We start from the raw sequence: 23,365 nt of genomic DNA, 5'->3' as shown, positions 1-23,365 counted from the left end.
ACGGCGCGGAGTGGGGGGCACGGCCCGCGGGGTGTTCGTGGGGCGGGGGGGCGCAAAGCGGCACCGGGCACCTCCAGCCCCACCGGGGGGTCCCGCGCATCTAAGGCGCGCCCGTCCCCCGCCGCGGCCGTGGCCGTGGGCAGCCCCGCGTCTCCCTTCGCCGCCGGGGTGCCGGGGTCCCCCCAGCGCCCGCCCCGCCGAGCCCCGCCGCGGCCTCTCCCCGCACGGGGTGGTGCTGGTTGACTGACAGCCAGGAGCCCAATGGCATCGCGGAGGCGGGCGGCGGCAGCCAATGGCGGCGTGCGGGGGCGGGCGCGGGGCCGCGGGCGCGGCGGGGCCGCGGCGGCGGCGGCGGCGGCGGCGGGAGGATGCGGGCAGGCAGCGGGCGGGGGGTGCTGGCGCTGGCGCTTCTCCGCCGCTGCCTCCTGCTGGGCCCGCTGGCGCTGCGCCCGAGCGCCGGACAGGACGGTGAGTGCGGGGAAGGGGGGGCACGGGACACAGCACCCGGGACGCGGTAGCGGGGAGTCCCGCTCTTACCGGCACCCCCGGGGGCTCCCCGGCACTCGGCGGGATGGGGGGCGCGCCGCCACGCGCCCGGGACTGCGTGCTGCGCCCGGGGTGGGGACCGGGACCGGCACGGGGAGCGGACGGGCTCTCCTCTGCTCCGGTACCGGACGGGACGGGCGCCTCGCTGCGTGCGGACAGAGAACGGGCCAGGATGGGCTCCCCGGTACCGGACGGGACGGGGTCCCCGCGGTCCTTCTGCCCCGGTACCGGACGGGACGGGGTCCCCCCTGCCTCCACCACCCCCTGCATGACCCCGGTGCCAAGGTGCCGCCTGCCCGGGGGTCCCGGGGGTCTCGGCGTCGGTTCCGTCCCGCCCGCAGGGCTTTCCCTGGGAATCCCTGATCCCGAGGGGCCCAGATCTGCCCCGGGCTAAGAGGATCGCTGGAGCTTACGGTGGAGAGCTGGGAGAGGGGGGCAGGGGGCTCCGTCCCGGGGATGCTGTGGACCCCGACAGCGTCGCTTGGGAGGGATTTGCATCGGCCAGGGTCTGGGAAGGCCCCGAGGGGATGTTCAGCCGAACTTCATCCCAAACACACAATTTTCCCCGGCACTGCTCATCCCCGACTCACGGAAGAGCGAGTTGACGAGGATGGGGCTTCCAAAGCACCGTCCTCAGCGAGGGGAAACTGAGGCACGGGTCAGGGCGGGATGAGGGGGGCAGAACCCCGCTGCGTTCCCAGGTGGGGTTTGGGAGACATCCCGCAGCGCGTTTCCACCGGATCCCAACCCCGTCGGTGGACGCGGGGCAGCTCTCCCGGGGCCGGCAGCCTGCCGGAGGTGGGAGCGTGCTGGGCTTTTCCCGGAGCATCACCCGGTTGTGTCTTTCCTGCATCCTGTGAGAAAACAAACAAATCCCTGGCAGCGATGGCCCCAGCGGGGGCCCGGCCCGGCCGCAGCTTCGCCCTCATCCAGCAGAAATCCAGTTTTCCCATTTTTTTGCAATTGATTTTTTTTCGGGGAGGATGTTCTGGTGGCTGGGGACAACTTCCCCAGCCCTGTGGCTCTGCCTTTGCCATTCCCGGCGCCTTGGACGCATCTTAGGAGTCAAATCCCCAAGTGCGCCTGCAGCTCCCGGTTTATCTCTGGCATGCTGGCCCGGCATGCGCTGGCCACGCTGGGGATGCTTTTACCCAGGATTTCCTTTCCCAGGATGCGTTTTTCCCAGGATGGGTCTCCCAGCTCCTCCACACTCACCAACATGGGGCTGCAGCCAGGTGGTCCATCCAAGACCCCCAGCTTGGGCATACTCCTGACCACAGAGGGACTTCCATGCAGATCCTGGTGGCGCCGACCTTCCGTGCTGGGAACTCCCCTAAAATACCCCGAACTTCTCCCCTGTCGGCACAGCAGCCCTTCTGGGAGCCGCTTTTCTGGCAGCCTCAGTGCCCCTCCCCAGCCCCGGAGGGCCTCATCCTGCCCGGCTGGGCTGTAACAGGGGCTGCTGCCCAGCCAGGGGCAAACTGGGGATTTCACCCAGTCCCGCACCCCGGCCCAGGTCTCAGCATAACCCCCCTCCCCAGTTTGGCTGCCAGCCCTTCCTGCAGGCTGGAGAGGAGTGGGATCTGTGGGGGGGCTGGCATCTTCCATCTCCGGCCCCCCCTTTTTTTTTATCCCTGGAGGATTTTCCCCTCCGGTGCTTTGTGCCGTCTCCCAGCGACGGCGAGGGAAGCCAAGGCAGGGGCGAAGCCATGCCCGTCACTGCTTTTCTTTCTGGCTGTGCCGGGATGATGCTTGGCAGGAGCAGCAGCTTTTTGGGGATGCAGGAGGTGGAGGGTGTTGAACCCTGGACCCACACACCCCCCAGCCCATGCAGACGGGCTGAGTGGTGCTTTCGCCCTCCCTGCCCTTCTCCCTGCCCCAATCCTGCCCAGAAATCCCGGCTTTCAACTCAAGTTTCCAGGATATTCCCTCTTGCCTGCAGGCAGCAAGCACGGAGAAAAGCCCCTTTTGTGGTGGTGCTGGCATCCCCCCGGGGAGGAGGCCGTGGGGATGCAGCTGCCCAAGGTCATCCTCAAGGTCGAGGCTGCAGCCAGGAGTTCCTGGGGGCTGCTCAGTGCTGTTCAGCCCCATGTAGGGGGGGTATTTCCTGCTTGCATCGTTTTGTGTCCCCCAAAATTGGGGTCCTCCTGGCCTTGGGGATGGAGAGGAGTGGGAGGTGCAGGTCTGCACTGGGTGGGTGTGGGGGAAACTGAGGCAGCCTCATTTCCAGTTCACCCTGGGGACTGTCCCTGGTGCAGGGAGCAGCCAGAAAAGCCACACACACCGAAAAAGTTTCAGATGAGGAAAACATTTGAAGGGGCTGCAGGTGCCCGTGGGGTGTCCCCAGGGCCATGCCAAGTGGGGAAACTGAGGCAGGGAGCAGCCCAGCTGAGCCCCCCCGCCTTCGGTCTCTCTGCAGGGGACGGCTGTGGCCACACGCTGCTGACACCCCACAGTGGTACCCTCAGCTCCAAGAACTACCCGGGCACCTACCCCAACCATACCGCCTGCCGCTGGCGCCTGCGTGCCCCCCCGGGCACCTCCCTCCTCCTGGCCTTCGGGGACGTGGACCTGGAGCCCTCCGAGCGCTGCACTCGCAGCTCCTTGCTGCTCGCCGACCCCCAGGCTGGCACTGCCTATGGTAAGGGGGGGGTCCTGGGGGGAGCTGAGGCAGTGCCCGCTGAGGGGCTGTGGATGGGGTGGGTGGTGTCACATGAGGTAAAGTCCTGGATAAGGAGAATATCAGGAAGACGCGGGATTTTAGGTAGTTTCATCATGGGGACGGGGGGTACACCAAGATGGGGGTGCCCAAGGTGGGGGATATCTGGGAGGGGGGGTACCTGAGGATAGAGGTATTTGAGGAAGGGGATATCCAAGGAGGTGAGTATCTGAGGATGGGGGTACCTGAGTACAGGGGGTATCTGAGGAGGGGGCTATCCCAGGAGAGGGATATTGGAGGATGGGGATATCTGAGGAGGGGTCTACCCGAATACAGGGGGTATCCAAGGAGGGTGATATCTGAGGATGGGGGTGCCCGAGGAGGGGGCTGTTGCCAAGCTGGGGGGGGTGGGGGGGTGGGGCGGAGCATCCAGCCAGGACCAGATGCAGCCACCGATTAATTAATTCTGTCCACCCAGACACTGCCCAAACGCTTCCAGGATTTTCCTGGAGAGATTTAATGGTCTTGGAGGGATTTGACAGCACCAGGAGCGTGATGGGTGCTGGGGGAGATGTCTCGGGGGAACGGGGAGGGGGAGGCATCACTGCTGCGGGCGGGGGGGGATGGAGGAGCAGCCCCGAGGCCCGGTGAGGGGCAGGGGACTCTGCGGGAAACGTTGGGTGGAAAGGAGCCAGCCAGCCTGGATCCGCCACGGCTCTTGGGGCCGGGATGTTTCCCCGTTCTCCAGGGCTCTCACCCTTTCTGGGCTGGTACCCAGAGGGGTGAGAGCACGTGAGGTCACCAATCCCCATCCCCTCTGCTGCGGCCTTGGGGACACATTTGTCCCCATCTGGGTCCCCAAAGCCCAGAGACCACCTGGCCCAGAGCAATGCAACAAAGGGGGGGACCCCCAGAGGATGCTCACGGGGGGCTGGCAGAGGCGGTGGGGGGCGAGGGGAGGTGGCTGGGTACCCACAGCCCCTCTGGGTGCCTTCGCCAGGGGCCTGTGTGCGGGTGGGCAGGGGGTGACGCAAGGCCAGGCCGGGGTCCCACTCCCTCGCCCGCGGCTGACGCCGGCCCTTGAGAAGTCCCAGATGTTTTTCGGGAAGCAGTGGGAGCAGCCGGAGGCTGTGGGTTCCCTCCTGCTGACTCAGACCCGGTGTCTGGCACCCGGCCTGATCCTGCCCAGGGACGTGCTGGGGTCCCCATGGGGGCGGCAGCCTCCAGCCTGTGGGTGGGCTGGGGGCTTCCCAGCACTCAGGGTGCCTCTGGAGCCCCCAGCCAGGGGGGGTACCAGGCCAGATGTGGCAGCATCTGCCCAGGGCAGGGTGGCACGGGGCCACCCTGGGCATGGGACCTGGCATCTGGCAGGAAATCTGTGCCTGTGTGTCATCAGCATCTCATCGGCATCTCACTTGCATACCATGCGGAGCCCCATTCTAGCACGGCTGTGACCCTGCGATCATCCTGCACATGTGTGTCCCATGTCCCCTGCGCTCGCCCTCTTAGATATGACCCAAGCAGGGCAAAGGTGGGGAAACTGAGGCACAGCACAACCCCACGGGGCAGGGTTTCACCACTAGCACCATGGGGACACAGGGACACGGCTCCCTGTCCCCAGGGCAACGGTGGCATTTGCTCAGAGCATCTCTGGGTGCACCAAGGCCCTGGTGAGGGATGTGACACAGACCAGGAGCAATGGCGGTCCGGGGATTGGGGCCACCTCTCGTCCCCAGCTGGGACCAGAGATGTCCCTGAGGAACCTGCCTGCTTGCTAAGCCGAAGTTTTAATCAGGCAGATGGAGACGGCAAATTAATTTAGATTAAATGAGGGGTGGATTTAGGAGGCAGCTTTGGTGGCGCCTGTGAAAGGGGAGACGGGGGGGAGCGTGAGGACACAGCCCCTGTTTTGGGGTCCCATGGGGCTGTGCCATGTGTGCCAGCCCCAGCAGCAGGTGTCCACAGGGAAGCATTTGTGGGAAGTGTGTGTGGGTCCCTGCCCAGCCAGGAGCCTGTCTGTCCCTGCTGGGGGAGGTGGGGACATCTTGGGGTGCCCCCCAGGAACCTGGTCTAGCTCTGACCCCCTGTGCCTGGGGGCTGCGACCACCCTGTGCTGCTTGTGGCTGTGGGGGCACAGTGCAAGAGGAGGAGGTGGGGGACAGGGAGAGCTGTGGTGGGCTGTGCCCCAGCCCCCCCCCATAGCGTGGGTGTAACCACCCTGCTGTGGGACCACCCTGGGCATGGGGCCCAGACCACCCTACCGTGCGACCACCCTGGGGCTGGGGTCACCTTGGCCTGGGACCACCCTGGGGCTAGGACTACCCTGCATGGGACTATCCTGGGGCCAGGACCACCCTGGGGCTGGGACCACCCTGGGCACAGCCAAATGCCTGAGGACCCCTGACCCTGGCAGGGGCTGAGCCGGGGCAAGTGAAGCCCTGGGCTTGGGTGCCTGCTCCCCAGGGGGCCCCATCCCTCTCCACGGCCCCATCGCTGTCGGCAGGGCCCTACTGCAGGAACGCCGGCCCCACCACCCCGCTCCTGCTGACCAACTCCAGCACCGTGACCGTCCTCTTCAACAGCACCAGCCACCGCTCGGGACGGGGCCTCCTCCTGTCCTACGCCACCTCGCAGCACCCAGGTAGGGGGGGGACACATCCCCAGGGGTGCAAAGACCACCCCAGGCTGTGCCTTGGCCCACAGCGGCAGGGGCACGGCCCGGGATGGAGGGAGCTCCTTGCTGACCCCAGGGTGGGCACCCATTGCCCTGAACCTCGTGGTTTTGCTGGTGGGGACACAACGTGGGAGACCCCCAGGCCACCCAGCCACCTGGGACCTCCCCCCCAGCACCCCAATATCAGACAGAGCCTGGTCACTGCAGATGGTGGCAGGGGGCTGACGGCTGCAGGAATTGAGGGGTCATCCACCCCCCCACCCCTGACATGGGGACCTGGGGAGTGACACCCGAACAGAGCAGGGCTCAGTGGGGAGGGCGTGGGGTGCTGTGGGGGTCCCTCACCCTGGGGTGTCCCTGCCTTGCAGACTTAGTGTCCTGCCTGGTCCGAGGCACCCACTACACCCAGGAGCACGTCAGGTGAGTGGCCGGGGACTGCGAGGGGTCCCTGCTTTGGTGCCCCCGGCCCCGGATCACTGCCTGGCCCCGTGCCTCCCCCGGGAGCTCGGGCCGTGCTCACCCCCGGGCTCTCGGGGTGCAGCTGCGGCAGGGTGGGGAGCAAAGCAGGCAGCAGAGGGGATTCGGACGGGGGCCAGCCCTGACCCCCCCTCGCCGCGTGTTTCAGCGTGTACTGCCCTGCGGGCTGCAAGGACATCGATGGGGACATCTGGGGCAACCCCAGCCAGGGCTACCGGGATGTAAGTGCAGAGCCTGGCTCGCCCCGTGGGGCACGGGCAGCACCCATGGGTGCACCCCCCGGGGACAGTCCTCAGCACGCGTGGCTACTGCTTGCCACCCCCAGCAGGCTGGGGGGTGGGCTGGGCCGCGGGGTGCCCCATGGGTGCCCGCTCTCGCCCCCTCGCAGACCTCGGTGCTGTGCAAGGCGGCCGTGCACGCCGGGGTGATTGCGGACGAGCTGGGCGGGCAGGTCACCCTGTCCCGGGAGAAGGGGATCACGCTCTACGAGTCGGCCTTCGCCAACGGGCTCCACTCCAAAAGGTGGGCAAGGGGGGGGGGCGGGGCTGGGGACTCCGGTTGCACCCCACACCCGTGGGACCCATCCATGCTGACACTGGGGACCTGCCACCCCCCGGGGACCCCCCGCCCTGTCTGATGTTCTCCCCGCAGGGGCTCCCTCTCCGAGAAGCGGCTCATATTCCACAAAGGTATATATTTCCCCGTTTCCCCTGAAATTAAACCCCAATTTTGGCTGCCAAGCCCAGTGCCACCCCACATGCCCGGCTGGGAGCACTGGGCACCCAACCTGCTGTCTCCCGTTGCCAGCCTGCAGTGATGCGCTGGAGGTGGCCGCCTTCAACGCCTCGTCCTGGTGGCACGAGGTGGATGCGCTGGGCCAGGACCGAGCCTGGGTGGCCACCCGGGCAGCACTGGACACCACCGGCCACTCCTGGGCAGCCGAACCCAGCACCGAGGCTGCCTGGCTGGAGCTGGACCTGGGCACCCGCAGGAAAGTCACAGGTGAGTGTTGGCCATCGCAGGGGGGACAACAGCCGCCCTTGTCCCTGTGCATGCTGTCCTCCCTGGGGTGACACAGGTGCCAGCCTCACTGCACCCCCCAACTACCCAGAGCAGTTGTGCCCCCCATAACCCTCAGGAGTCACTGCAACTCCTTGTGCTGTGTTTACTGGTGCAAACTGGCATGCAACAGCACCACCACCCTCCCGCCCCGGGCTATCCCCCTGTCCCCTTTATGTCCCCGCACCCCCCCCTCATCCGCAGCCGTTTCTGGGATGAACAAGTTAATATTATGCTCTTGCATCTGGTGCCAGCGAGCGCCCTTTGTTCGGCCGGAGCCTGCCGGGAGCGGGGGCTTTGTGTGGTGGTGGCTGGCGACCGCGGGAGGAAAATGGGGACATTGTCCGGCCGGAGGCTGGAGGAGGGAGGAATGTGGGGCTGGCAGCCGGGGCCGGAGGTTATCAGCTCCCAGGGGCAGAGTGGGGGGTCCGCACTCGAATCTGCCACCTAAACCCCCTCGAAGGCTGGAAGGAACCCTGGGGGGTGATGTCCTGCCCCCCAGTCCTGTCCCAGCAGGGACCTGGGTATTCCAGAGATGGGGCTGGGAAAGCTCTGCCCTGTGCCGTGGGGCATGCTGGGGCACAGGGTGGCCCCCCAGAGCCCCCCCCAGCCCCGCACCCCCTGACTGACAGCAGCCCCCCCCCACCCCCACCCCGGGCTCACCCCTGCACCGACAGGCATCATCACAACGGGCTCCTCCAAGCAGCACAACTACTACGTCACGTCCTACCGTGTCTCCTCCAGCCGTGACGGCAAGAACTGGAGACCCTACAGAGGCAGCAGTGGCCAGGATGACAAGGTGGGCACAGGGGGAACAACGGGGGGGGACACACAGGACCCCCTGCCTGCAGCTATTCAGCCATAGGTACCTGCTTCACCCTCTCTGGCAGGTCTTTGAGGGCAACATCGACAGCCATGGGGAGGTCTCCAATGCCTTCATACCCCCCATCGTCGCCCGCTATGTCCGTGTCATGCCACAGAGCTGGCACCAGCGCGTGGCCTTGAAGGTGGCCCTGGTGGGCTGCCAGCTGGCACGGGTCCGTGCGCCCCGGCCCTACGGTGAGCCCTTCCACCACAGCCACCCCCCCCCCCCGGGACCTCCCCTGGGCACGCCGTGGTGGTCCCACCATGCTCATGGTCCCCACTCTGCCCCGCAGTGCCCAGCATCCCCAAGGAGGTCCCTGTCCCCACCAGCCACCCGGGCAGCCACACACCCATCCCCGGCATTGCCCTGGACCCGGAGAAGGCAGGTGGGTGCCTTGGGGGCTGTCCTTGGGGTACAGTGTTGTCACTTGGGTGCTCCAGGCACCAACAGACCCACGTGGGCTTTAAGCTCCCCCCGTGACAACACATCCATTTTCCTTCCCTGGTTGCACTGGGTGGGCTCCTGGCACCCATGGGTGCAGACAGGTGGGATGGGGCACCTGCGGTCTGAGCTGCCCTCCCTCCCCAGGCTCCATGCTGCTGGTGATGCTGCTCGTCGGTGGCTTCGTGCTCCTCTGCTCCAGCCTCCTGCTGCTGGCCTTCCTCTGCCGCAGGAAGAGGTGGGTCCCATCCTGCCCCTGCTGCGCCGCGGGGGACCCGGTGGTGCCTCCCCAAAGCGCGGGTGCTCTGGGTGGCTGTTTGGCTGCTTGCTGGGTATCAAAGGGCGCAGCCCCCCCCGGAAGGGGGTGCAAGGAGGTAGGGGGACGGTGGGCGCAGGGTGGCTGGGACCCCTCACCCCCATCTTGCTCTCCCCTTGGCAGAAAGCCGGCAGCAGAGCTGAACTGCGGGATCACGAAAGGTAAAGGGTCCCCAACCCCTGCCCGGGGGTCCCGCTGTGCTGCGGGGCCAAGTTCAGGAGGGGTGCAGGTGTTTTAACCGGTGCTGCAGCTGAGCCCCGAGCCGTCCTGTCCCCGAGGGACAGCAGGTGACAACCAGGGGTTTCTGCTCAGGGCACCCCAAACTGGAGTCAAGCCAGGTGTGCTCGCTGCAGAGCCTGCCGCCCCCCCAGCTCCGCGCTGGCCTCCTTCCCCACGGCAGCTGCGCCGGGGGACCTGAGCCGGACCCACTCACCAGGTAACGGGGGCAGCAGGGTGCGAACGGGTCCCTTGGCCCAGAGCTGGAGTCGTGTCTCCCCCCTTGCACTCTGGGGACACCCTGGGGTGCCAGTTGCCCCTCCCCAGCACCACTCTGGTCTGACCCCTGCCCTGCATCATGGTCCCATGCAAGAGGGAGACCCTGGCAGGGATTATTATTTATTTTCATTATTATTACCGCATGTCGGGGGAGGGCGTTGGAAGGTGGCTGGAGGGCACCCAGAGCCCCGCTCTATGCCTGTCCCCGCAGGGTGGGCGCCCTGTCTCGGGTGCGTTTTGGCACACATCTGCCCAGCTTTCCCCAGCCCTGCGTGTCCAGATGTGCCCATTCCCCCCCACCCCCCGCCCCGGAGTGTCCCCAGCCCAGCACCACCACCGTAACCCTCCCCCGGGCCGCGGGGCCAAACCTCCCCGAGCGTCCCCAGCACCAGCACCGTGACCCCTTCCCGGCCGCGGGGCCAGCCCCCCTGCCGCCCCAGCACCCAGCCCAGCACCCCCGGTTGCAGAGTACGCCGAGCCGGACCTGCTGCAGCAGAGCCCCGGCAGCCCGCCGGGCCCCTCCACCTTCAAGCCGCCGCCGGACGAGGGCTACGCGCTGCCGCTGGTGCTCAGCCACTACGCCGTGCCGGGGCAGCGGCACGAATACGCCGAGCCGCTGCCGCCGGAGCCCGAGTACGCCACCCCCTTCGGCGAGCCCGACCCGGCGGGCCCCGCCCGCTACCACGCCCCCCCACCGCGCCCCGCCTCACCGGGCGCGCTCCCGCACGTCTATCACGAAGCTTTGTGAGGCCGCGGCCCCGCTCCATCTACCATTGACGGTACCCGGGGCGCCGGAACGGGCGGTTACCGGCGACCCCCCCTGCAAAAATTGTGCTTCCGAAATCTCTTGATGTCGATTCCGCGAGGGCGGCCGTGGGCCCCCCCCGTGCCACGCACGGCAGAAGCCCTTTTTAAGGCTGCGCCTGCCGCCCGCCGCCACCGGAAAGCGCCAGGGTGCTGCTGAGGTCAGGGCGATTGCGCGCGCTGCGCACGGAGGAACGCGCTCGGATCTTGGCTTCCCCCCGCTCTTTCCCTCCACGCCGCGTCGTTTCTTTCCGCGCTCCCGCAGGTTTTTGTCACAAAAAAACGCCGTTTCCACGCCGCGCTGCCCGCCTCGAAGCGAGATGCAAATCGCGCGGGGCATGCTGGGGCGGCTTCACCCAGGAGGGGGGGGCGCCTTTGGCGGGCGCTGCGTCGCGCATGCGCAACCGCCTTCCCTCTGATTGGCGGCGCGGAGAAGCGTTTCCGGGTGGCGGCGGGCGGTGCCCCCGGAAGGGCTCGGGGTGCGCGGCGGAGGGAGCGCAGCCGGCGGCGGTGCCTCGGTCTGCCCGCGGGTCATGGGGAGGTACGGGACGGCACGGCACGGGGGGCGCGGAGGGGGCCTGGCCGCCAGCAGCGGGAGGCTCCGGCTGTTCTACACCGGCGTTTACAGCCTAAGATGCGGCGCGGCCCGGGAGGGACCGGGGGGCGGGCGCAGCAGGCCGTGCCCCGCCGCTCCCGGGGCGGCTCTCGGAAGGGCCGGGTGCGGAGCCGGTGTTCACCCTCCCGGCCCGTGCGGCGGTCAGCCGCTGCGGGGGGGTGGCGGGGCCTGCGGGGTGCCCTCTGCAGCGCTGACCGGCGGGGCCCGGCCCGGGGCGGTGTGGGCCCCTGGTAGCTGCTGGTGACCTTGGCCCTTCCCGGCGGCTTCGGCCGTGCCCGGCGGGGAGGTTCGGTGCGGCCCCGTAGCGGCGTTCCCGTGGGCAGCCGTAGGGCTGGTGGCCTCTTTAAGCTGCTGGCTGGGGAGATGCTGGAAGAAAACCTTGGTGAGCGGCGCGTGTGGAGCTGCTGCCTCCCCGGACGCCGAGTGTCCGTGCTTCGGGGGGAAACGCCAGGCTGGAAGCTCTGCGTCGAGGAGGAAGGAGGTTTGAGTTCCCCTTCAACATCTGACAAACACATCCAGGGGGAAGAACAGGACTTTTTTATTCCTTCCCTTTTAGCTACCGCACCTAATGCATAAGTGCTTGTAACAGATGCTTCCTCTAGCAGCGTAAGGGAGGACTTTGTCTCACATTTATAGTAACTAAAGCAAAACCCAAGAACTTTCCCGGTTTGTTAACAATAAAGAGACCCTTGGACTGTACAGTCCTTTGCAAGCCTATCTAAATACTTGGTGAAAATCATTATGTCTCAATGGAAGCGGGAGCCCCCCGAGTGCTCCAGGGAACGTGCTGAAGGTTGGTTTGGCTTTAACATAGACTTTAATTACAGGTGTAACCCTGCGCTGTAGCACCAGTGCTTAACGAGTTACATGGATCACTGAGAGTCAGCGGCTGTGACCGCGGCCGCCAGCCCTATTCCTGCCGCGGAGGGAAGCTGCTGTTGCAGAGGTCTGGGCACACCTCACATCGCTGCTGACGGCAGATTACCAAGACACTCTGTCTTCTGACAGAAAAGTGAATTTTGGCCAAATTTCTATTCCTGCTTCAGGATTCTGGGAGAGGCCTTGTCCCCTGCAGCAGCGTATGCTCACGTGCTGCTCGGGATTGTGTGATACCTTCTGACAGATAAACCTTCTTGCGCTGTAGTAAGGGTGACGCGTGCTGCCTTGCGTGAAACTGTCCTCTTGCGATCTTACCATAGAATGGGTGATACGAAAAATATCTGGTATTCCTGTAGGAATGGGAGTTATACAGAAGAGGAGGAGGCGAGAGTAGGTTAACGCTGACTGCTGACGTACTGGGAAGGCTTTGGAAAATGGCCTCTCCATTTGCTGGTCCCACAGCGGTTGCTGATGTAATTAAAGATCTAGACACTCAGATAGCTGTAAGTAAACTGCCGGGGCTTGCCGCGGGGCCGGCATGTGGGATTTGTCCTGGGAATCTGCGCAGCCCGTTAGTTTTGTGTTTGGTGATCTTAATGGCACCATGAAAAGGGTGCGATAAGATCTGGAAATAAACGAACAAACCGACTTTATGCTTATAAAGCGCTTTCTGCCCAAGGATTTCAGAGCTTTCTCCCCTGCATGGTGGGTAAGGATTCCTGCTTTATGGATTTGTGAAGTGAGGCGGGGGTGAAGAGCCAGAGATCAGCCTAAGCTATAAACCAAGAGTAGCACACTGATCTTGTGCTGAGCTCCTTGTCCAGAAGTGCCAGCTGAGGGGTTTTAGGGTGCGAGTGTGATGGTTTTCCGTTGTTAATTCAGCTAAAATTGAGCTAGAAACTTGCTGAGGGTGCTACAGAAGTGTGTCTTGGATATAAATTCTCCTAAAAGGGCTCCGTGTCCGTAGTGCGCAGTGCTGAGTGTGCTGTGAAAAGAAGCACTAAGCAGCCCCTTCTAAGTACTCCTGTGTGATTTCTGGTTTGTGTTTCGGTATGAATTAATCCAAACTAACAAAGCTTGCTTTGATGAGGAGGAAAATGTCTGTAGCTCGGTAGCAGATGCTTTGTTCTCACTTTGTGTGTGAATGTGCTGTAAAACTATTTAAACAAAGTCTCTTCTCTTGTAAGTTCACCCTGCGATGCCGCTTTTCGGAAGACGCAGCTGCTCTCAGTGGCTGCTTCTCACCCATCTCTGGGCCCAACAGCAGCTGCTGCGGCCCAGCTGCATGACGGGCTGTTACATCAAACTGTTCTTTCAATGCTCCTTTTACAGGACAGACCTGTCGCTGCTGCCCCAAGTGCTTGTGGGGGTGGCGGGTCCAGGGTTTGGACGAGTTTCCTTTTACAGAGCAGCAAGGACAGAGCAAAGCTTCGTCAAGCCTGGTGTCTACAGCCTTCCAGCCATGAAATACGGTAGTTGTCAGTTAGTTTGCATGTTAGCTCAGTGGCCTGAGTAACTTCAGGCACCAAAGGGTGAACCTGGAAGATCTGAGTAACCAGTGAAACTGCCACAACCCACTTCTGGTTCACTGTTAACAGCTCAGTAAATCTGACTTCGTTTACTGTGGCTGGCAGTTTCCCAGTGTGGGAAGAACAAATCGAAGGTGTGGGCACCCGCCTGTTTCTCTGTCACGTCACCTCTGAGAACCCAGACTTGCACTCTTGGAACCAAAAATGAACCCTGTGTTGTCAAGCCCGCGTCAACAGATCACTGCAGGCCAGCCTTGAAGCGCGGTGTTGCCGAAAAGGAGACCTCCACCCCGCGGCAGGCGCCCGAGGGAGCTTGAACCCTGCCACCTTCTCAGGCCCGTGGAGTGCAGAGATGAAGACCGAGCCGGTGCTCCTGCCGTTCCCCTGCGTTGCTGCCGCAGGAGCGAGCTGTGTCCTTTAGTTAAATCTCTGTGTGGTCTCTTCCTTGAAGCTGCCTGTGGTCCAAGTGGAATGTGTTCAGAAAGGCCCTGACCGGCGGGTGAGGGGTGGACGCGCGTGTGGGACTCAGCCCGGGGAGCGAGCAGCCGGGTCAGTGCCGCTGCAGAGCTGCTGCCTCTTGCCCCACTGCGTGCAGCCACGGCACTTCTCTTGGCAAACTTCGCCTTTCATGCCAAGAAAGGTTTTCTTTTCTAAACATTGTTCCTCCGCTCTTGCTGTGTCCAGAGGGACCCGGATCCTCTATAAACCCTGGGCCCTGCCGGGACGCTGCGGTTTGCTCTGGGCAAAGATGCGCTCGCCCCATTGAATTCCTTCTCTGTTTGCTAACTGTGGCTTTTGTTTCCTTTTCCAGTTGATTGGTTTGGGTCCCCACAACCCCAAGAAGAAGCAGGACCTAGATAAGCTTTATGATCTAAAAGCTAAAGCCCAACAGATTATGAACCAGTTTGGCCCTTCTACCTTGATCAACCTCTCCAACTTCTCCTCGATAAAGCCAGAGCCAGCCAGCACTCCCCCCCAGAGCTCCATGGCCAACAGCACCACCGTGGCAAAGATGCCGGGGACGCCCAGCGGAGGAGGACGGCTGAGTCCTGAAAGCAACCAGGTAATTTCATCCTTGACTTCAGGGACACTGGGGGAGATGCTCAGACCTGCCTGTGACTTAATTCCTTTCCTTAAATTACTGGCAAAAACTTCACGTCTATTAAAGTATCAGATACTGAGTGAGCAAACATCTCCATGTATTCCTTCCTGCCCAGGCACTTTCAGGCTGGATGAGGTATGAACGCTCTAAGTGTAGAGGTTTTCTCAGTCTCAGGAAAATTGAGGATGTGATTGGGAAAATCTTTTAAAATGTGGTTTAGATGGGAGAAATAAAAGTGCAGATTTGTAGCCTCCATCTTAATGGGGTGGTGCGAGTGGCAGCATCGCTGCCCGGAGCTGTGACTCGTGTGTTTGCTTGTGGTGTGGAGTCTTCGATGTGTGCGAAGTATGCTGCTGCCCAGCAAGTGCTCCGGGAATGGCCCTGGATCTCTGCGGGCTTCACTGGTGCCGGGGAGCCCTCTGGGAAGTGTACCAGTCCCCTGACACAAACATACGTCCAGCAGTTGCACCTTTGGTGTTGGGGAAGCAGGAAGGGCAGGATTCTTCACGAGTGCCTGGTTCATCTGCCCAGGCTGACAGATCAGTGGTGATAACGTCCATCTGTCTTGTAAAAGACTTAAGTGTCCCTGCAGTGTTTGGGCTGAGAGGGTGCTGCCTTCTGCCCTGGAATAACCAAGCACTTGCATATCTCTCTGTTTCCATTTGAAACGCTAAAGCTGATAAATGCTAGAGCCACGGAAGTACTTCCTTTGTGCCCTGAGCACAAATGTAGTCACTGATACGTCACTTGCACTTGCCGCCTGCCTCTTCAGGCTTCTAGTTTTGCCTTTGTCTCCTCTTGCCAGCAGCCTTGCTTCAGCCAGTGGCATTTTAGTGCCAGCTTAGCACAAGACACTTACCCTGGCCTGCTGCATTCCGCTCTCTGTTCAGAGCAACACTGATGCTTGAAAATGACTCCTTAATGCCTGATATTTCTTATCTCTGCCATTCCTGAGCTGATAACGCTGTGTCAACACACATGACTTGGGGGTAGTGAGGGAGGAGGTCTTTTCTGGCTGTGCTGCATGGGCAGCTCCTTTGCTAAAGCAGGGCAGTGAATTGTTCCTCTTCTCCCACATGCGCAGGTTTTAACCAAGAAGAAACTGCAAGATCTGGTGCGTGAGGTGGATCCAAACGAGCAGCTGGATGAAGATGTGGAGGAAGTAGGTACCAACCCACGGGAGGGGCTGCAAAAAGAGCTAATCTGGGATTTTTTTTAATGGATTGGTGGCCCTTTGTTCAAGGCAGAGAGCGCTGGTTCATTTTACGCTTCTGTATTCTCATGTTCGCTGCAGGCTTCAGCCATCCATGTCTGTTTCTGCATCCCACTGTCAAAAAGGGATTTAAAATGGCAATTGTAGCCAACGCCTTTGAAATACTAGCTTCTGAGGGTTCATTTTCATACTTTCCGCATAATTTCAGCTGCTCAGTACTAACAAGGCTGGTTGTTACCCTTGTTCTGCCACAGATGCTGTTGCAGATCGCCGATGATTTCATAGAGAGCGTGGTGACAGCTGCCTGCCAGCTTGCACGGCATCGCAAGTCGAACACCCTGGAAGTGAAAGATGTGCAATTGCATCTTGGTGAGTGATTTTGTTTCCCCCTCAACCCCTCAGTTGAGGGCTGGGCACGTGCCCTGAAGTGAGAGCATGGCTGCAGTGTTGGGGTGGAAACCTGTGAGTAGTTACAGATTGTTGCTACTTAATAATGCCTTAATAACGAGGAAATGAATGGGGTGTCTGCCCCTGACTGTCCCCTCTCCAGCTTTTGCAGTTGTGCGGTTTGTAGCTGTCCCATCAGCCTGGTGGAAGGTCCCTAGCACCGGGGGCTGCATCTTTAGCACGTCCAGTGCTGTGCACCCCTCCGCTGCTCTGCTTTTGTGAAGCTTTTATAGCTGGCGTGCGGATTGGCAGCACATCTCCCACGCTGGCTCCGGGCAGGCGCGCTGCCCATGTGTTCAGGGTGATGTGGCCGCTCTTGCAGCGGGCGGCTGGGGTAGAGCGTGCTGACCTGCGCTGTCTCTTCCAGAGCGTCAGTGGAACATGTGGATCCCAGGCTTTGGTTCGGAAGAAATCAGGCCCTACAAAAAAGCCTGCACTACAGAAGCTCACAAACAGGTGAGGAGCCCTCAGTAACACTGAGAATCCTGTAGTAGAAGCCTGATATGGGGAGGGTGGTCCACGATGTGAATTTTTAGCCTCTTCCAAGTGGTTTGGACTTGAAATAACTTCCAGAGCCTCCTCGCCTGTTTGTGCAGGGAGGATTGGAGTTGCTCTGGCTCCCCTGCAGCGGTGTGGTGCTGGCTACACCCTAAGAGAAGCAGCAGTACTTGCTGTCCAAAGGGCAGTGCAGCTTGGAAGGGTTAAAAAACAGCTGAGAGGAGCCAACTAACGTGTCAGCTGCGCCCTTGCAGATCTTGCGCAGTAGGGACTGAAAACACGCTGCCAGCTCCCCTGGTTCAGTAGGAAATCCATACCCAGGCACGGGGGGTTCAGTGATGGCATAGCCCCTCGAACCACTCCAGGAGTCTGGATGTTCCTGGTGAACCGCAGGGCTCTGACAGGCTGCGGCTCAAGTTCCTGGGGCTGTTTGATGTCTGCAGCCCAACACCGCGCTCGGGTATTCTGCGAGCAGTGTACGGCACCTGCTGCGTCTGCGTGTAAGGGTCAGGAGCCTTGGCCACTCGCCACCATAAGAATTTAAATAGCTGCAAAAAACCTGGAGGCCTGGGAAGGTGTAGCAGAGAGCACACCGTTGTCCTGGGGTTTCAGGTGCAGATTGGAGTTGAGCAGCTCTGGGGTTTTTTTTCCCCTCTAATGTTGCTGTAACTGAATTGGGCTGTCGCTTTTTAAGCATGGTCAGCGCCAGGGGAGGGGCTGCCCTGCAGGAGCCCTTGGAACTCACAGATGATATTGCATCTCCCCTCCTGAAGCTCCTTGCCACAGCTGCTGGCTGGAGAGAGGAGGCCTCGAGGAGAGTTTCACCCTGTGCGCTGTTTAACCCCGTTGCCCCTCGCTGTTGGTGTTTTACTTGCCAGCCCCAGGTGTCTGGGAGGGGAGCGCAGACTTTTCCTTTCTTTTCCTCTGGCTCCAGCTTGGGACCCCATTAAGATTCAAACAGACTTGAAAGACTTGTGTGGAAACGAGTCAGACGGTGTCCTGAGAGAACCCGAGATACCTTGTTCCTGCATGGCTGTGGGTTGTTTGGCAATAACCTTGTCTGAGGGGCTCAGCTTCCCACGTTTTTCTCTTTCTTGTTGCAGAGAATGGCACTGATTCGCAAAACTACCAAGAAATAGCCCCTGGGAAGAGCCGGGAGAAGACGCCAGTGCATTTTGGGATATCTGCCTCTCCATTGAAGCCTCCACGATGCCATCCATGGGATATTTTTTTTAATGCTTTACAGAGAAGCATATATTTTTTATTAATGGTGCAGCAATATCTTGACTTTATGAGGAGATCTGCCAAAAACATTCTACGCCCCCTTCCTCATTCCTCCTAAGAGCGCAACATATCTCAAAACAAAGACTTTTATTTGTGACTTGAAAGTGGTTTATCGTATAAGTGATTATCCAAGGGACAGAGCATTTGATCTTGTGTGGGACAGTATTAGAAGCATCTGTAGAGGTTTTTGTTTCCTCCTTCCTGCCCCTACCTGCTCCAGTACTTTGTAATGTCAGTGTTTATATAAATACTTGCATTTGTTTTACATGAATAAAGAAATTATTAATCTAAAACCACGGCACAGCCTTGTGCTCTTCAGGCAGTGTGCAGGAGGGGTGGTGAGCGGAACGGGCGGCCAGCGCATGGCCTGGTGTCTGTGTGTGGTGCTGTTCTGGTGAGAGATCTCCTGCCCCGGCCTTTATAGAGTGAGTGGCAGGATTTGGCCGGCCTCTGCCGTGCTGGTGGGGCTGCGCCGGCACTCCCCTGCCTCACGTCCAGCCTGTGGTGGGTAGTTTGTCCATCGCTTGGATGTTCGGACCGTTAGGAGTGGGATGTGGGAACTGAGGACAAGAAATGGAGGTGATCCTGGTTCTCTCCTTGCCTGGGGCATAGAGAAAGGCCACGTCCCCCTGCCTGTTCCTGCCTGCTCTGCTCAGCCTCTGTCAGAGAAGCCACGGCTGCCATTTGTGGTGGTGAAGCCGGTGCCTCTGCGAGCTGCCCCACACAACGGGGAGCTGGTGGGCAGGAGTGGGGCCCATCCTCCCAGTGCCTCCTGGGGGAAACCACCTTGGCTGAAGCAATTCAGAAACCAGTATGGGCTGTCTGCTCTCCTGTAACCACCTGAGGAGCGTGATAAAGGCACGCCGGCTCTCACGAGGCCAGTCTGATGGGTGCTCGGGGCGGGGGGAGGCTGCTCCTGCACCGCCGCCGTGCTCGGCTGCTGCTGGGGGAACACGGAGCTGCTCAGCGGCTGCTCCGGCTCGGGGTGCCCGGGGGGAGACCAGCTCTGAGCGAGGGGTGGGTAGCAAAAGGGGTTTCAGCTCAACACTGCTTGGATGTGGAACCTGAGTGTCAGGAGGGCCAGCGGTGCCTCTCTGGGAGATGAGGGACAGCCTGGGACACAGGAGATTGGGGAGAGAACAGGGGAACAGGGTGACACCCGCCTCTGCAGCCCCCTGCCCCAGCCTGCCTGGGGATTTCACCCTTCCCCAGGAAAACAGAGGCAGGTAGAGGTGAACAGCGGGTGTTTAATGCGCCCTGGCAGCCGCTCGCTCTCTGCCTCCTGCGCCCCACAGGCACAGCCGGGTGTCCCAGCCCCGCCAGGACAGGCTGCCAGTGTCCCCAGCTCTAGCACGAGCATCTCTTCTGTTTCTCGTCCTTTTCCAGTACCTGAGCCTTGGGTGGCGCCGGCAGTGGGACGCTGCTCTTCACCCCATCCCACGCCTCGGTGGGAGCCAGCCGCCCCGTCTGCAGCGCCTGGTAGATGGCCAGTGTCAGCATCTGGAAAGCCTGGGCCACGTTGCTGGCATCCTTGGCTGAGGTCTCGATGTACTGCACGCCCAGCGAGGCCGCCAGCTTCTCTGCCTCCCTCCTGCCCACCCGCCGCTGCCCGGCCAGGTCACTCTTGTGCCCCACCAGCAAGAAGACAATGCGGAACGGCTGGACTGTGTCCACCACCTCCCGGTGCCACTGCCGGACGCTCTCGAAGGACGCGCGGTTGGTGAGGTCGAAGAGCAGCATCCCCCCAGCCGAGTTGCGGTAGTAGGAGCGAGTCACGGACCTGGCGTGCCAAGAGAAAGGGGGTGAGCAGCCCCCAGGGCCCCCCTGTGCCACCTCAGCAGCATCTCCTGTGCCTGCAGAGCAGCCCCAGCCATGTCCTCTCCCCTGCAGCTGCCCTCAAATCACTGTAAGGAGGAGAATTGGTCCTTTTGCTGTATCAGCAGGTGATCCAGGCAGCTCTATCCCTGCTCGGCCACCAAAGCTCGTCTGTTCCCTGCAGCCACATCCCCGGAGCTCTCCCATGCCCTGCAGCCACGTCCCTGGTGCTCCCCGTCCCCTTCAGCCACGTCCCTGGTGCTCCCCAACCCCTGCAGCCACGTCCCTGGTGCTCCCCATCCCCTTCAGCCACACCCCGGTGCTCCCCATCCCCTTCAACCACGTCCCCGGTGCTCCCCATCCCCTTCAGCCACATCCCCGGTGCTCCCCATCCCCTTCAACCACGTCCCCGGTGCTCCCCATCCCCTTCAGCCACATCCTGGTGCTCCCCAACCCCTGCAGCCACATCCCCGGTGCTTCCCATCCCCTTCAGCCACATCCCCGGTGCTCCCCATCCCATGCAGCCCCGGTCCTGGAGCTCTCCTATCCCATGCAGCCACGTCTCCTGAGCTGCCCTGTCCCCCACAGCCAGCCCAGTGGATGGCAGGCAGCCCTGGCAGTGAGCTCCCAGCCTCTTCCCCCAGCCCTCTACAGCTGGTGGGGCAGAGGGGTGCTTTGAGGGGGCCCGCATGCCCTTTGGAGCTGGAGCAAGGACTTACAAGGCACCCCCAAGGGCTCCTTTGCCCCTCGCTTTGGCTCATCCAGGCTCCTGCAGCCTCCGTGGTGCTGGGCATCATGGCTCCTCACCCACGGGGCTCCCCCCAGCAAAGGCACTGGTGGGAACACAGCCCCCGGGCTGGGATTACAACATCCCACCAGCACCCCAGATCTGGGACACCCCCCACCCCCACCCCCAGCTCCATCACCCCACTCATGGCCGGAGCTGGACCCACCTGAACCTCTCCTGCCCGGCTGTGTCCCAGAACTGCAGCTTTACCCGCAGCCCCGGCTCCAGCTCCACAAACTGGACGTAGAAATCCACCCCCACCGTCTGGTTGACGGCATCCAGGAAGATGCCCTCCGTGTAACGCCGCAGCAGCGAGGACTTCCCCACCGTCGAGTCGCCCAGCATGATCACCCGGAACTGGTACTGCCACCGCGGCTCCATCGGCACCTCCACCGTCTGCCGGCACCCGCCACCCCCGCACCAGGTGCGTGTCCGGGCAGGCAGCGCCGGCTGCCTCCGCTCCTCCACCCAGGAGGCGTTCCTGCCTGCCCGGGGTGCCCCTTTGAAGCCCCCCCCAGTTCCCTTCGTCTTGGCTCCATCCAGCTGGATGCACTCAGGGCATGCCTCGTCCCATTTTCCCAGAAAGGTGGCCCTGGGACAGGAACCCATCAAGTGATAAAGCCATTTGCATACATGGGGGTGTGTGTGTGTTACCTCCCAGTGACCCCCCCCAGAACAGAGCATCCCCCATGTCATGAGCTGAGCAGGGCAGCGTGTCCCTGCCAGGGGTCCGGCTCTCAGCCCACCCTTTATTCAGTGCGGAAAAGACTCAGGTTTATTAAAAACACTCCTACAGGGGATCAATATTTTTTCAGAGCCCCCAAATTCAGGCTTGAAGTGAAGCTGAGCCAGAGTGGAAACGCAGCCCCAAGGCTGCCCAATGGCAGGGGGCTGCAGGGTGCCGAGCAGGGAGAGGAACATCCCCACTGGTGGAGGGTCCCCTGTCCCCCCTGTCCTCATCAGCACTGGCAGCGCTCCTGGGGCTCTCCCCATGCCGGGGGCGGGTGGCAGCGCTGGCTGGTGATGAGCCTGATGCCACCGCAGCCGCGGTGAGGGGCAAGGGGCCCCTGGCCCAGCGCCTGCTGGATGCTCCCCGCCAGCATCTGGAAGGCCATCTCCACATTGCAGTTGGTGCGGGCTGAGGTCTCCACGAAGGCCATGCCCAGGGTGGTGGCAAGGTGCCCGGCTTCCTCCGCCGACACAGCTCGCTCAGCCACCAGGTCACACTTGTGTCCCACCAGGAGGAAGGCGGGGGGCCGCTCCCCGGCGGCTTCGTGGTACCACTCCAGGACGTGCTCAAAGGATGCTCGGTTGGTGAGATCGAACACCAGCAGCACCCCCGCTGCGCTCCGGTAGAAGGACCTGGTGATGGATCTGGCCACACGGGGGGGGTTTGGGGGGCAGCCTGGGACCCCCCCAGTCCCCTCACCTACTTCCCTGGGACAGGGAATTTTGGGTCCCAGCTGGGACCTCGGGAGCAGGAAGGGGAGACCCGCCTGGACCATTTACACCCCCTTTCAGGTTCAGCACACACACCCCCACCAAGGCCTGGGGGGCTCCGGGGGAGACCTGTCGGGTTTTGCAGAGGCTCTGGGGTCCCTCCACCCCCCCCACAGCCCAGGGTGCTGTGGGGATGGGGCAGCACACACGGGTGGGTGCCAATAGGGCTGAGCACTGGACAGAAACAGGCTCCCCCCTCCCCCCGCCCGCCCAACCCTGGAGCTCCCAGAACGGCTCCCAGGGATGGGGACAGTTGGGACCCCTCCCCCCAGCCACAGCACCCAGCTCTTCAGCCCTTCACGCCCCATTTGAGCCTCTTTCAGGCTTCCAGGAGCTCCTGGCTCCAGCCTGATTCAATCAGGAAAAAACCACCCGGCCCCCACCCACCTGCAGCCCAGGACCCGCACCCAGCCCTGCCCCCTTGGCCCCCCCAGAACCAGCTCCAGCTTTGCTGGAAGCTCGGCACAAGGTTTCACCAGCCCCTAAAACATCAGCGCCCCAGCAAGCTATTGCTGCCCGTCCCCACATGCCCGGCTGGGGTCTTCACACCCACCCCAGGGTGGGGGGACAAGCCAGCTGGGTGCTGGGGTCCTGGGGGGGGGCTGTGTCCCTGTCCCCGCCTCACCTGAACCTCTCCTGGCCGGCCGTGTCCCAGAGCTGCAGCTTGGCCTTGCCGGTGGGCAGCAGCGGGACGGTGCGGCTGTAAAACTCCACGCCGACGGTGGGGCAGGGGGCTGCGGGGCAGGGGGTTGCTGGCCCCCCGGCCGGGCCCTCCGCGAAGCAGCGCAGCAGCGATGACTTCCCCACGGCCGCGTCCCCCAGCACGATGATGCGGAACTGGTAATGTCCCTCGGGGCTGGGGTCCTGGGGGGGACCCGCCACCGTCCCCATGACTCACCAGGCCCAGGCTGGCCGGATCCTGCCCAGCTGGGCTCTGCTGTGTTGGCGGGTGCGGGGACAGGTCTCCGCCCTCGTCCCCACCCCGCAGCTCCTTCCCTGGGGACAGGGACAGCTCTGGCCTCCCAGTCACTCGAGCAAACAAACTGTCCTGTGGAGGCAGGAGAAGCCACTGGGCTCAATCATCCTCTCGTCCCCAGGACATTGTGCTTGTGTTGTCACACGCCAGCTCTGTCCCACTGCCTGGTTTTGGTGACAAAGATGGGGACAGCCAGGCTGCGGCCAGATAAGCACGCTGCCACAGAGGGGCTGGTTCCCCCAGGGAAGACAAAATGCTGGGAGCTGGAAGGGATGAGCTCACCGAGGAAGGGGCTCTCAGGTCCCCACGGGGAGGGAAGAGGGGCTGGAGGCACCGACTCCGTGCCCGCCGGACCAAGGAGCGCTCCCCAGCCCGCCGGGGCC

General features: G+C 62.4%; 4 protein-coding genes and 1 non-coding gene across 7 annotated transcripts; 2 read left to right on the top strand and 3 right to left on the bottom strand.

Moving 5' to 3' along the window:
* The first annotated feature begins 335 nt into the window (after positions 1 to 335).
* LOC119144435 (discoidin, CUB and LCCL domain-containing protein 1-like) lies at positions 336 to 10,631 on the top strand. The gene is given in 16 exon segments (XM_037379838.1): positions 336 to 468; positions 2,966 to 3,187; positions 5,709 to 5,846; positions 6,248 to 6,299; positions 6,505 to 6,577; positions 6,745 to 6,878; positions 7,008 to 7,045; positions 7,164 to 7,358; positions 8,093 to 8,214; positions 8,306 to 8,474; positions 8,573 to 8,665; positions 8,869 to 8,959; positions 9,161 to 9,198; positions 9,350 to 9,402; positions 9,404 to 9,473; positions 10,000 to 10,631. Coding segments are annotated over 16 exon segments (1,869 nt in total). The 5' UTR covers positions 336 to 368; the 3' UTR covers positions 10,281 to 10,631.
* On the bottom strand, positions 10,317 to 10,445 carry LOC119145704. Its single transcript, XR_005103510.1, has one exon. It is a non-coding gene; the product is annotated as a U11 spliceosomal RNA (small nuclear RNA).
* Positions 10,632 to 10,750: 119 nt separating the features above from the next.
* Positions 10,751 to 18,200, top strand: TAF12 (TATA-box binding protein associated factor 12). Of its 3 annotated transcripts, XM_037379841.1 has the most exons (7): positions 10,751 to 10,877; positions 12,188 to 12,334; positions 14,172 to 14,423; positions 15,547 to 15,624; positions 15,930 to 16,044; positions 16,490 to 16,578; positions 17,724 to 18,200. In XM_037379841.1, exons 2-7 carry the CDS (start codon positions 12,266 to 12,268, stop codon positions 17,757 to 17,759), a joined length of 639 nt encoding a protein of 212 aa, XP_037235738.1. In that variant the 5' UTR covers positions 10,751 to 10,877; positions 12,188 to 12,265; the 3' UTR covers positions 17,760 to 18,200. The 3 variants fall into 3 exon arrangements, with proteins under 3 accessions (XP_037235738.1, XP_037235739.1, XP_037235740.1); XM_037379842.1 differs by lacking the exon at positions 12,188 to 12,334; XM_037379843.1 differs by lacking the exons at positions 10,751 to 10,877; positions 12,188 to 12,334 and adding an exon at positions 12,352 to 13,909.
* Positions 18,201 to 19,251: 1,051 nt separating this feature from the next.
* On the bottom strand, positions 19,252 to 20,902 carry LOC119144893 (ras-related protein Rab-39B-like). The gene is made up of 2 exons (XM_037380799.1): positions 20,673 to 20,902; positions 19,252 to 19,684 (listed from the first exon to the last, which is right to left on the bottom strand). Exons 1-2 carry the CDS (start codon positions 20,885 to 20,887, stop codon positions 19,252 to 19,254), a joined length of 648 nt encoding a protein of 215 aa, XP_037236696.1. The 5' UTR covers positions 20,888 to 20,902.
* A 367-nt stretch (positions 20,903 to 21,269) lies between these two features.
* On the bottom strand, positions 21,270 to 22,897 carry LOC119144566 (ras-related protein Rab-42-like). The gene is made up of 2 exons (XM_037380067.1): positions 22,632 to 22,897; positions 21,270 to 21,880 (listed from the first exon to the last, which is right to left on the bottom strand). Exons 1-2 carry the CDS (start codon positions 22,895 to 22,897, stop codon positions 21,466 to 21,468), a joined length of 681 nt encoding a protein of 226 aa, XP_037235964.1. The 3' UTR covers positions 21,270 to 21,465.
* Positions 22,898 to 23,365: the final 468 nt, after the last annotated feature.

The sequence above is a fragment of the Falco rusticolus genome, chromosome 3, assembly GCF_015220075.1.
Source record: "Falco rusticolus isolate bFalRus1 chromosome 3, bFalRus1.pri, whole genome shotgun sequence".
Lineage (NCBI taxonomy): Eukaryota > Metazoa > Chordata > Aves > Falconiformes > Falconidae > Falco > Falco rusticolus.
This window is presented reverse-complemented; position numbering and strand designations above follow the sequence as displayed.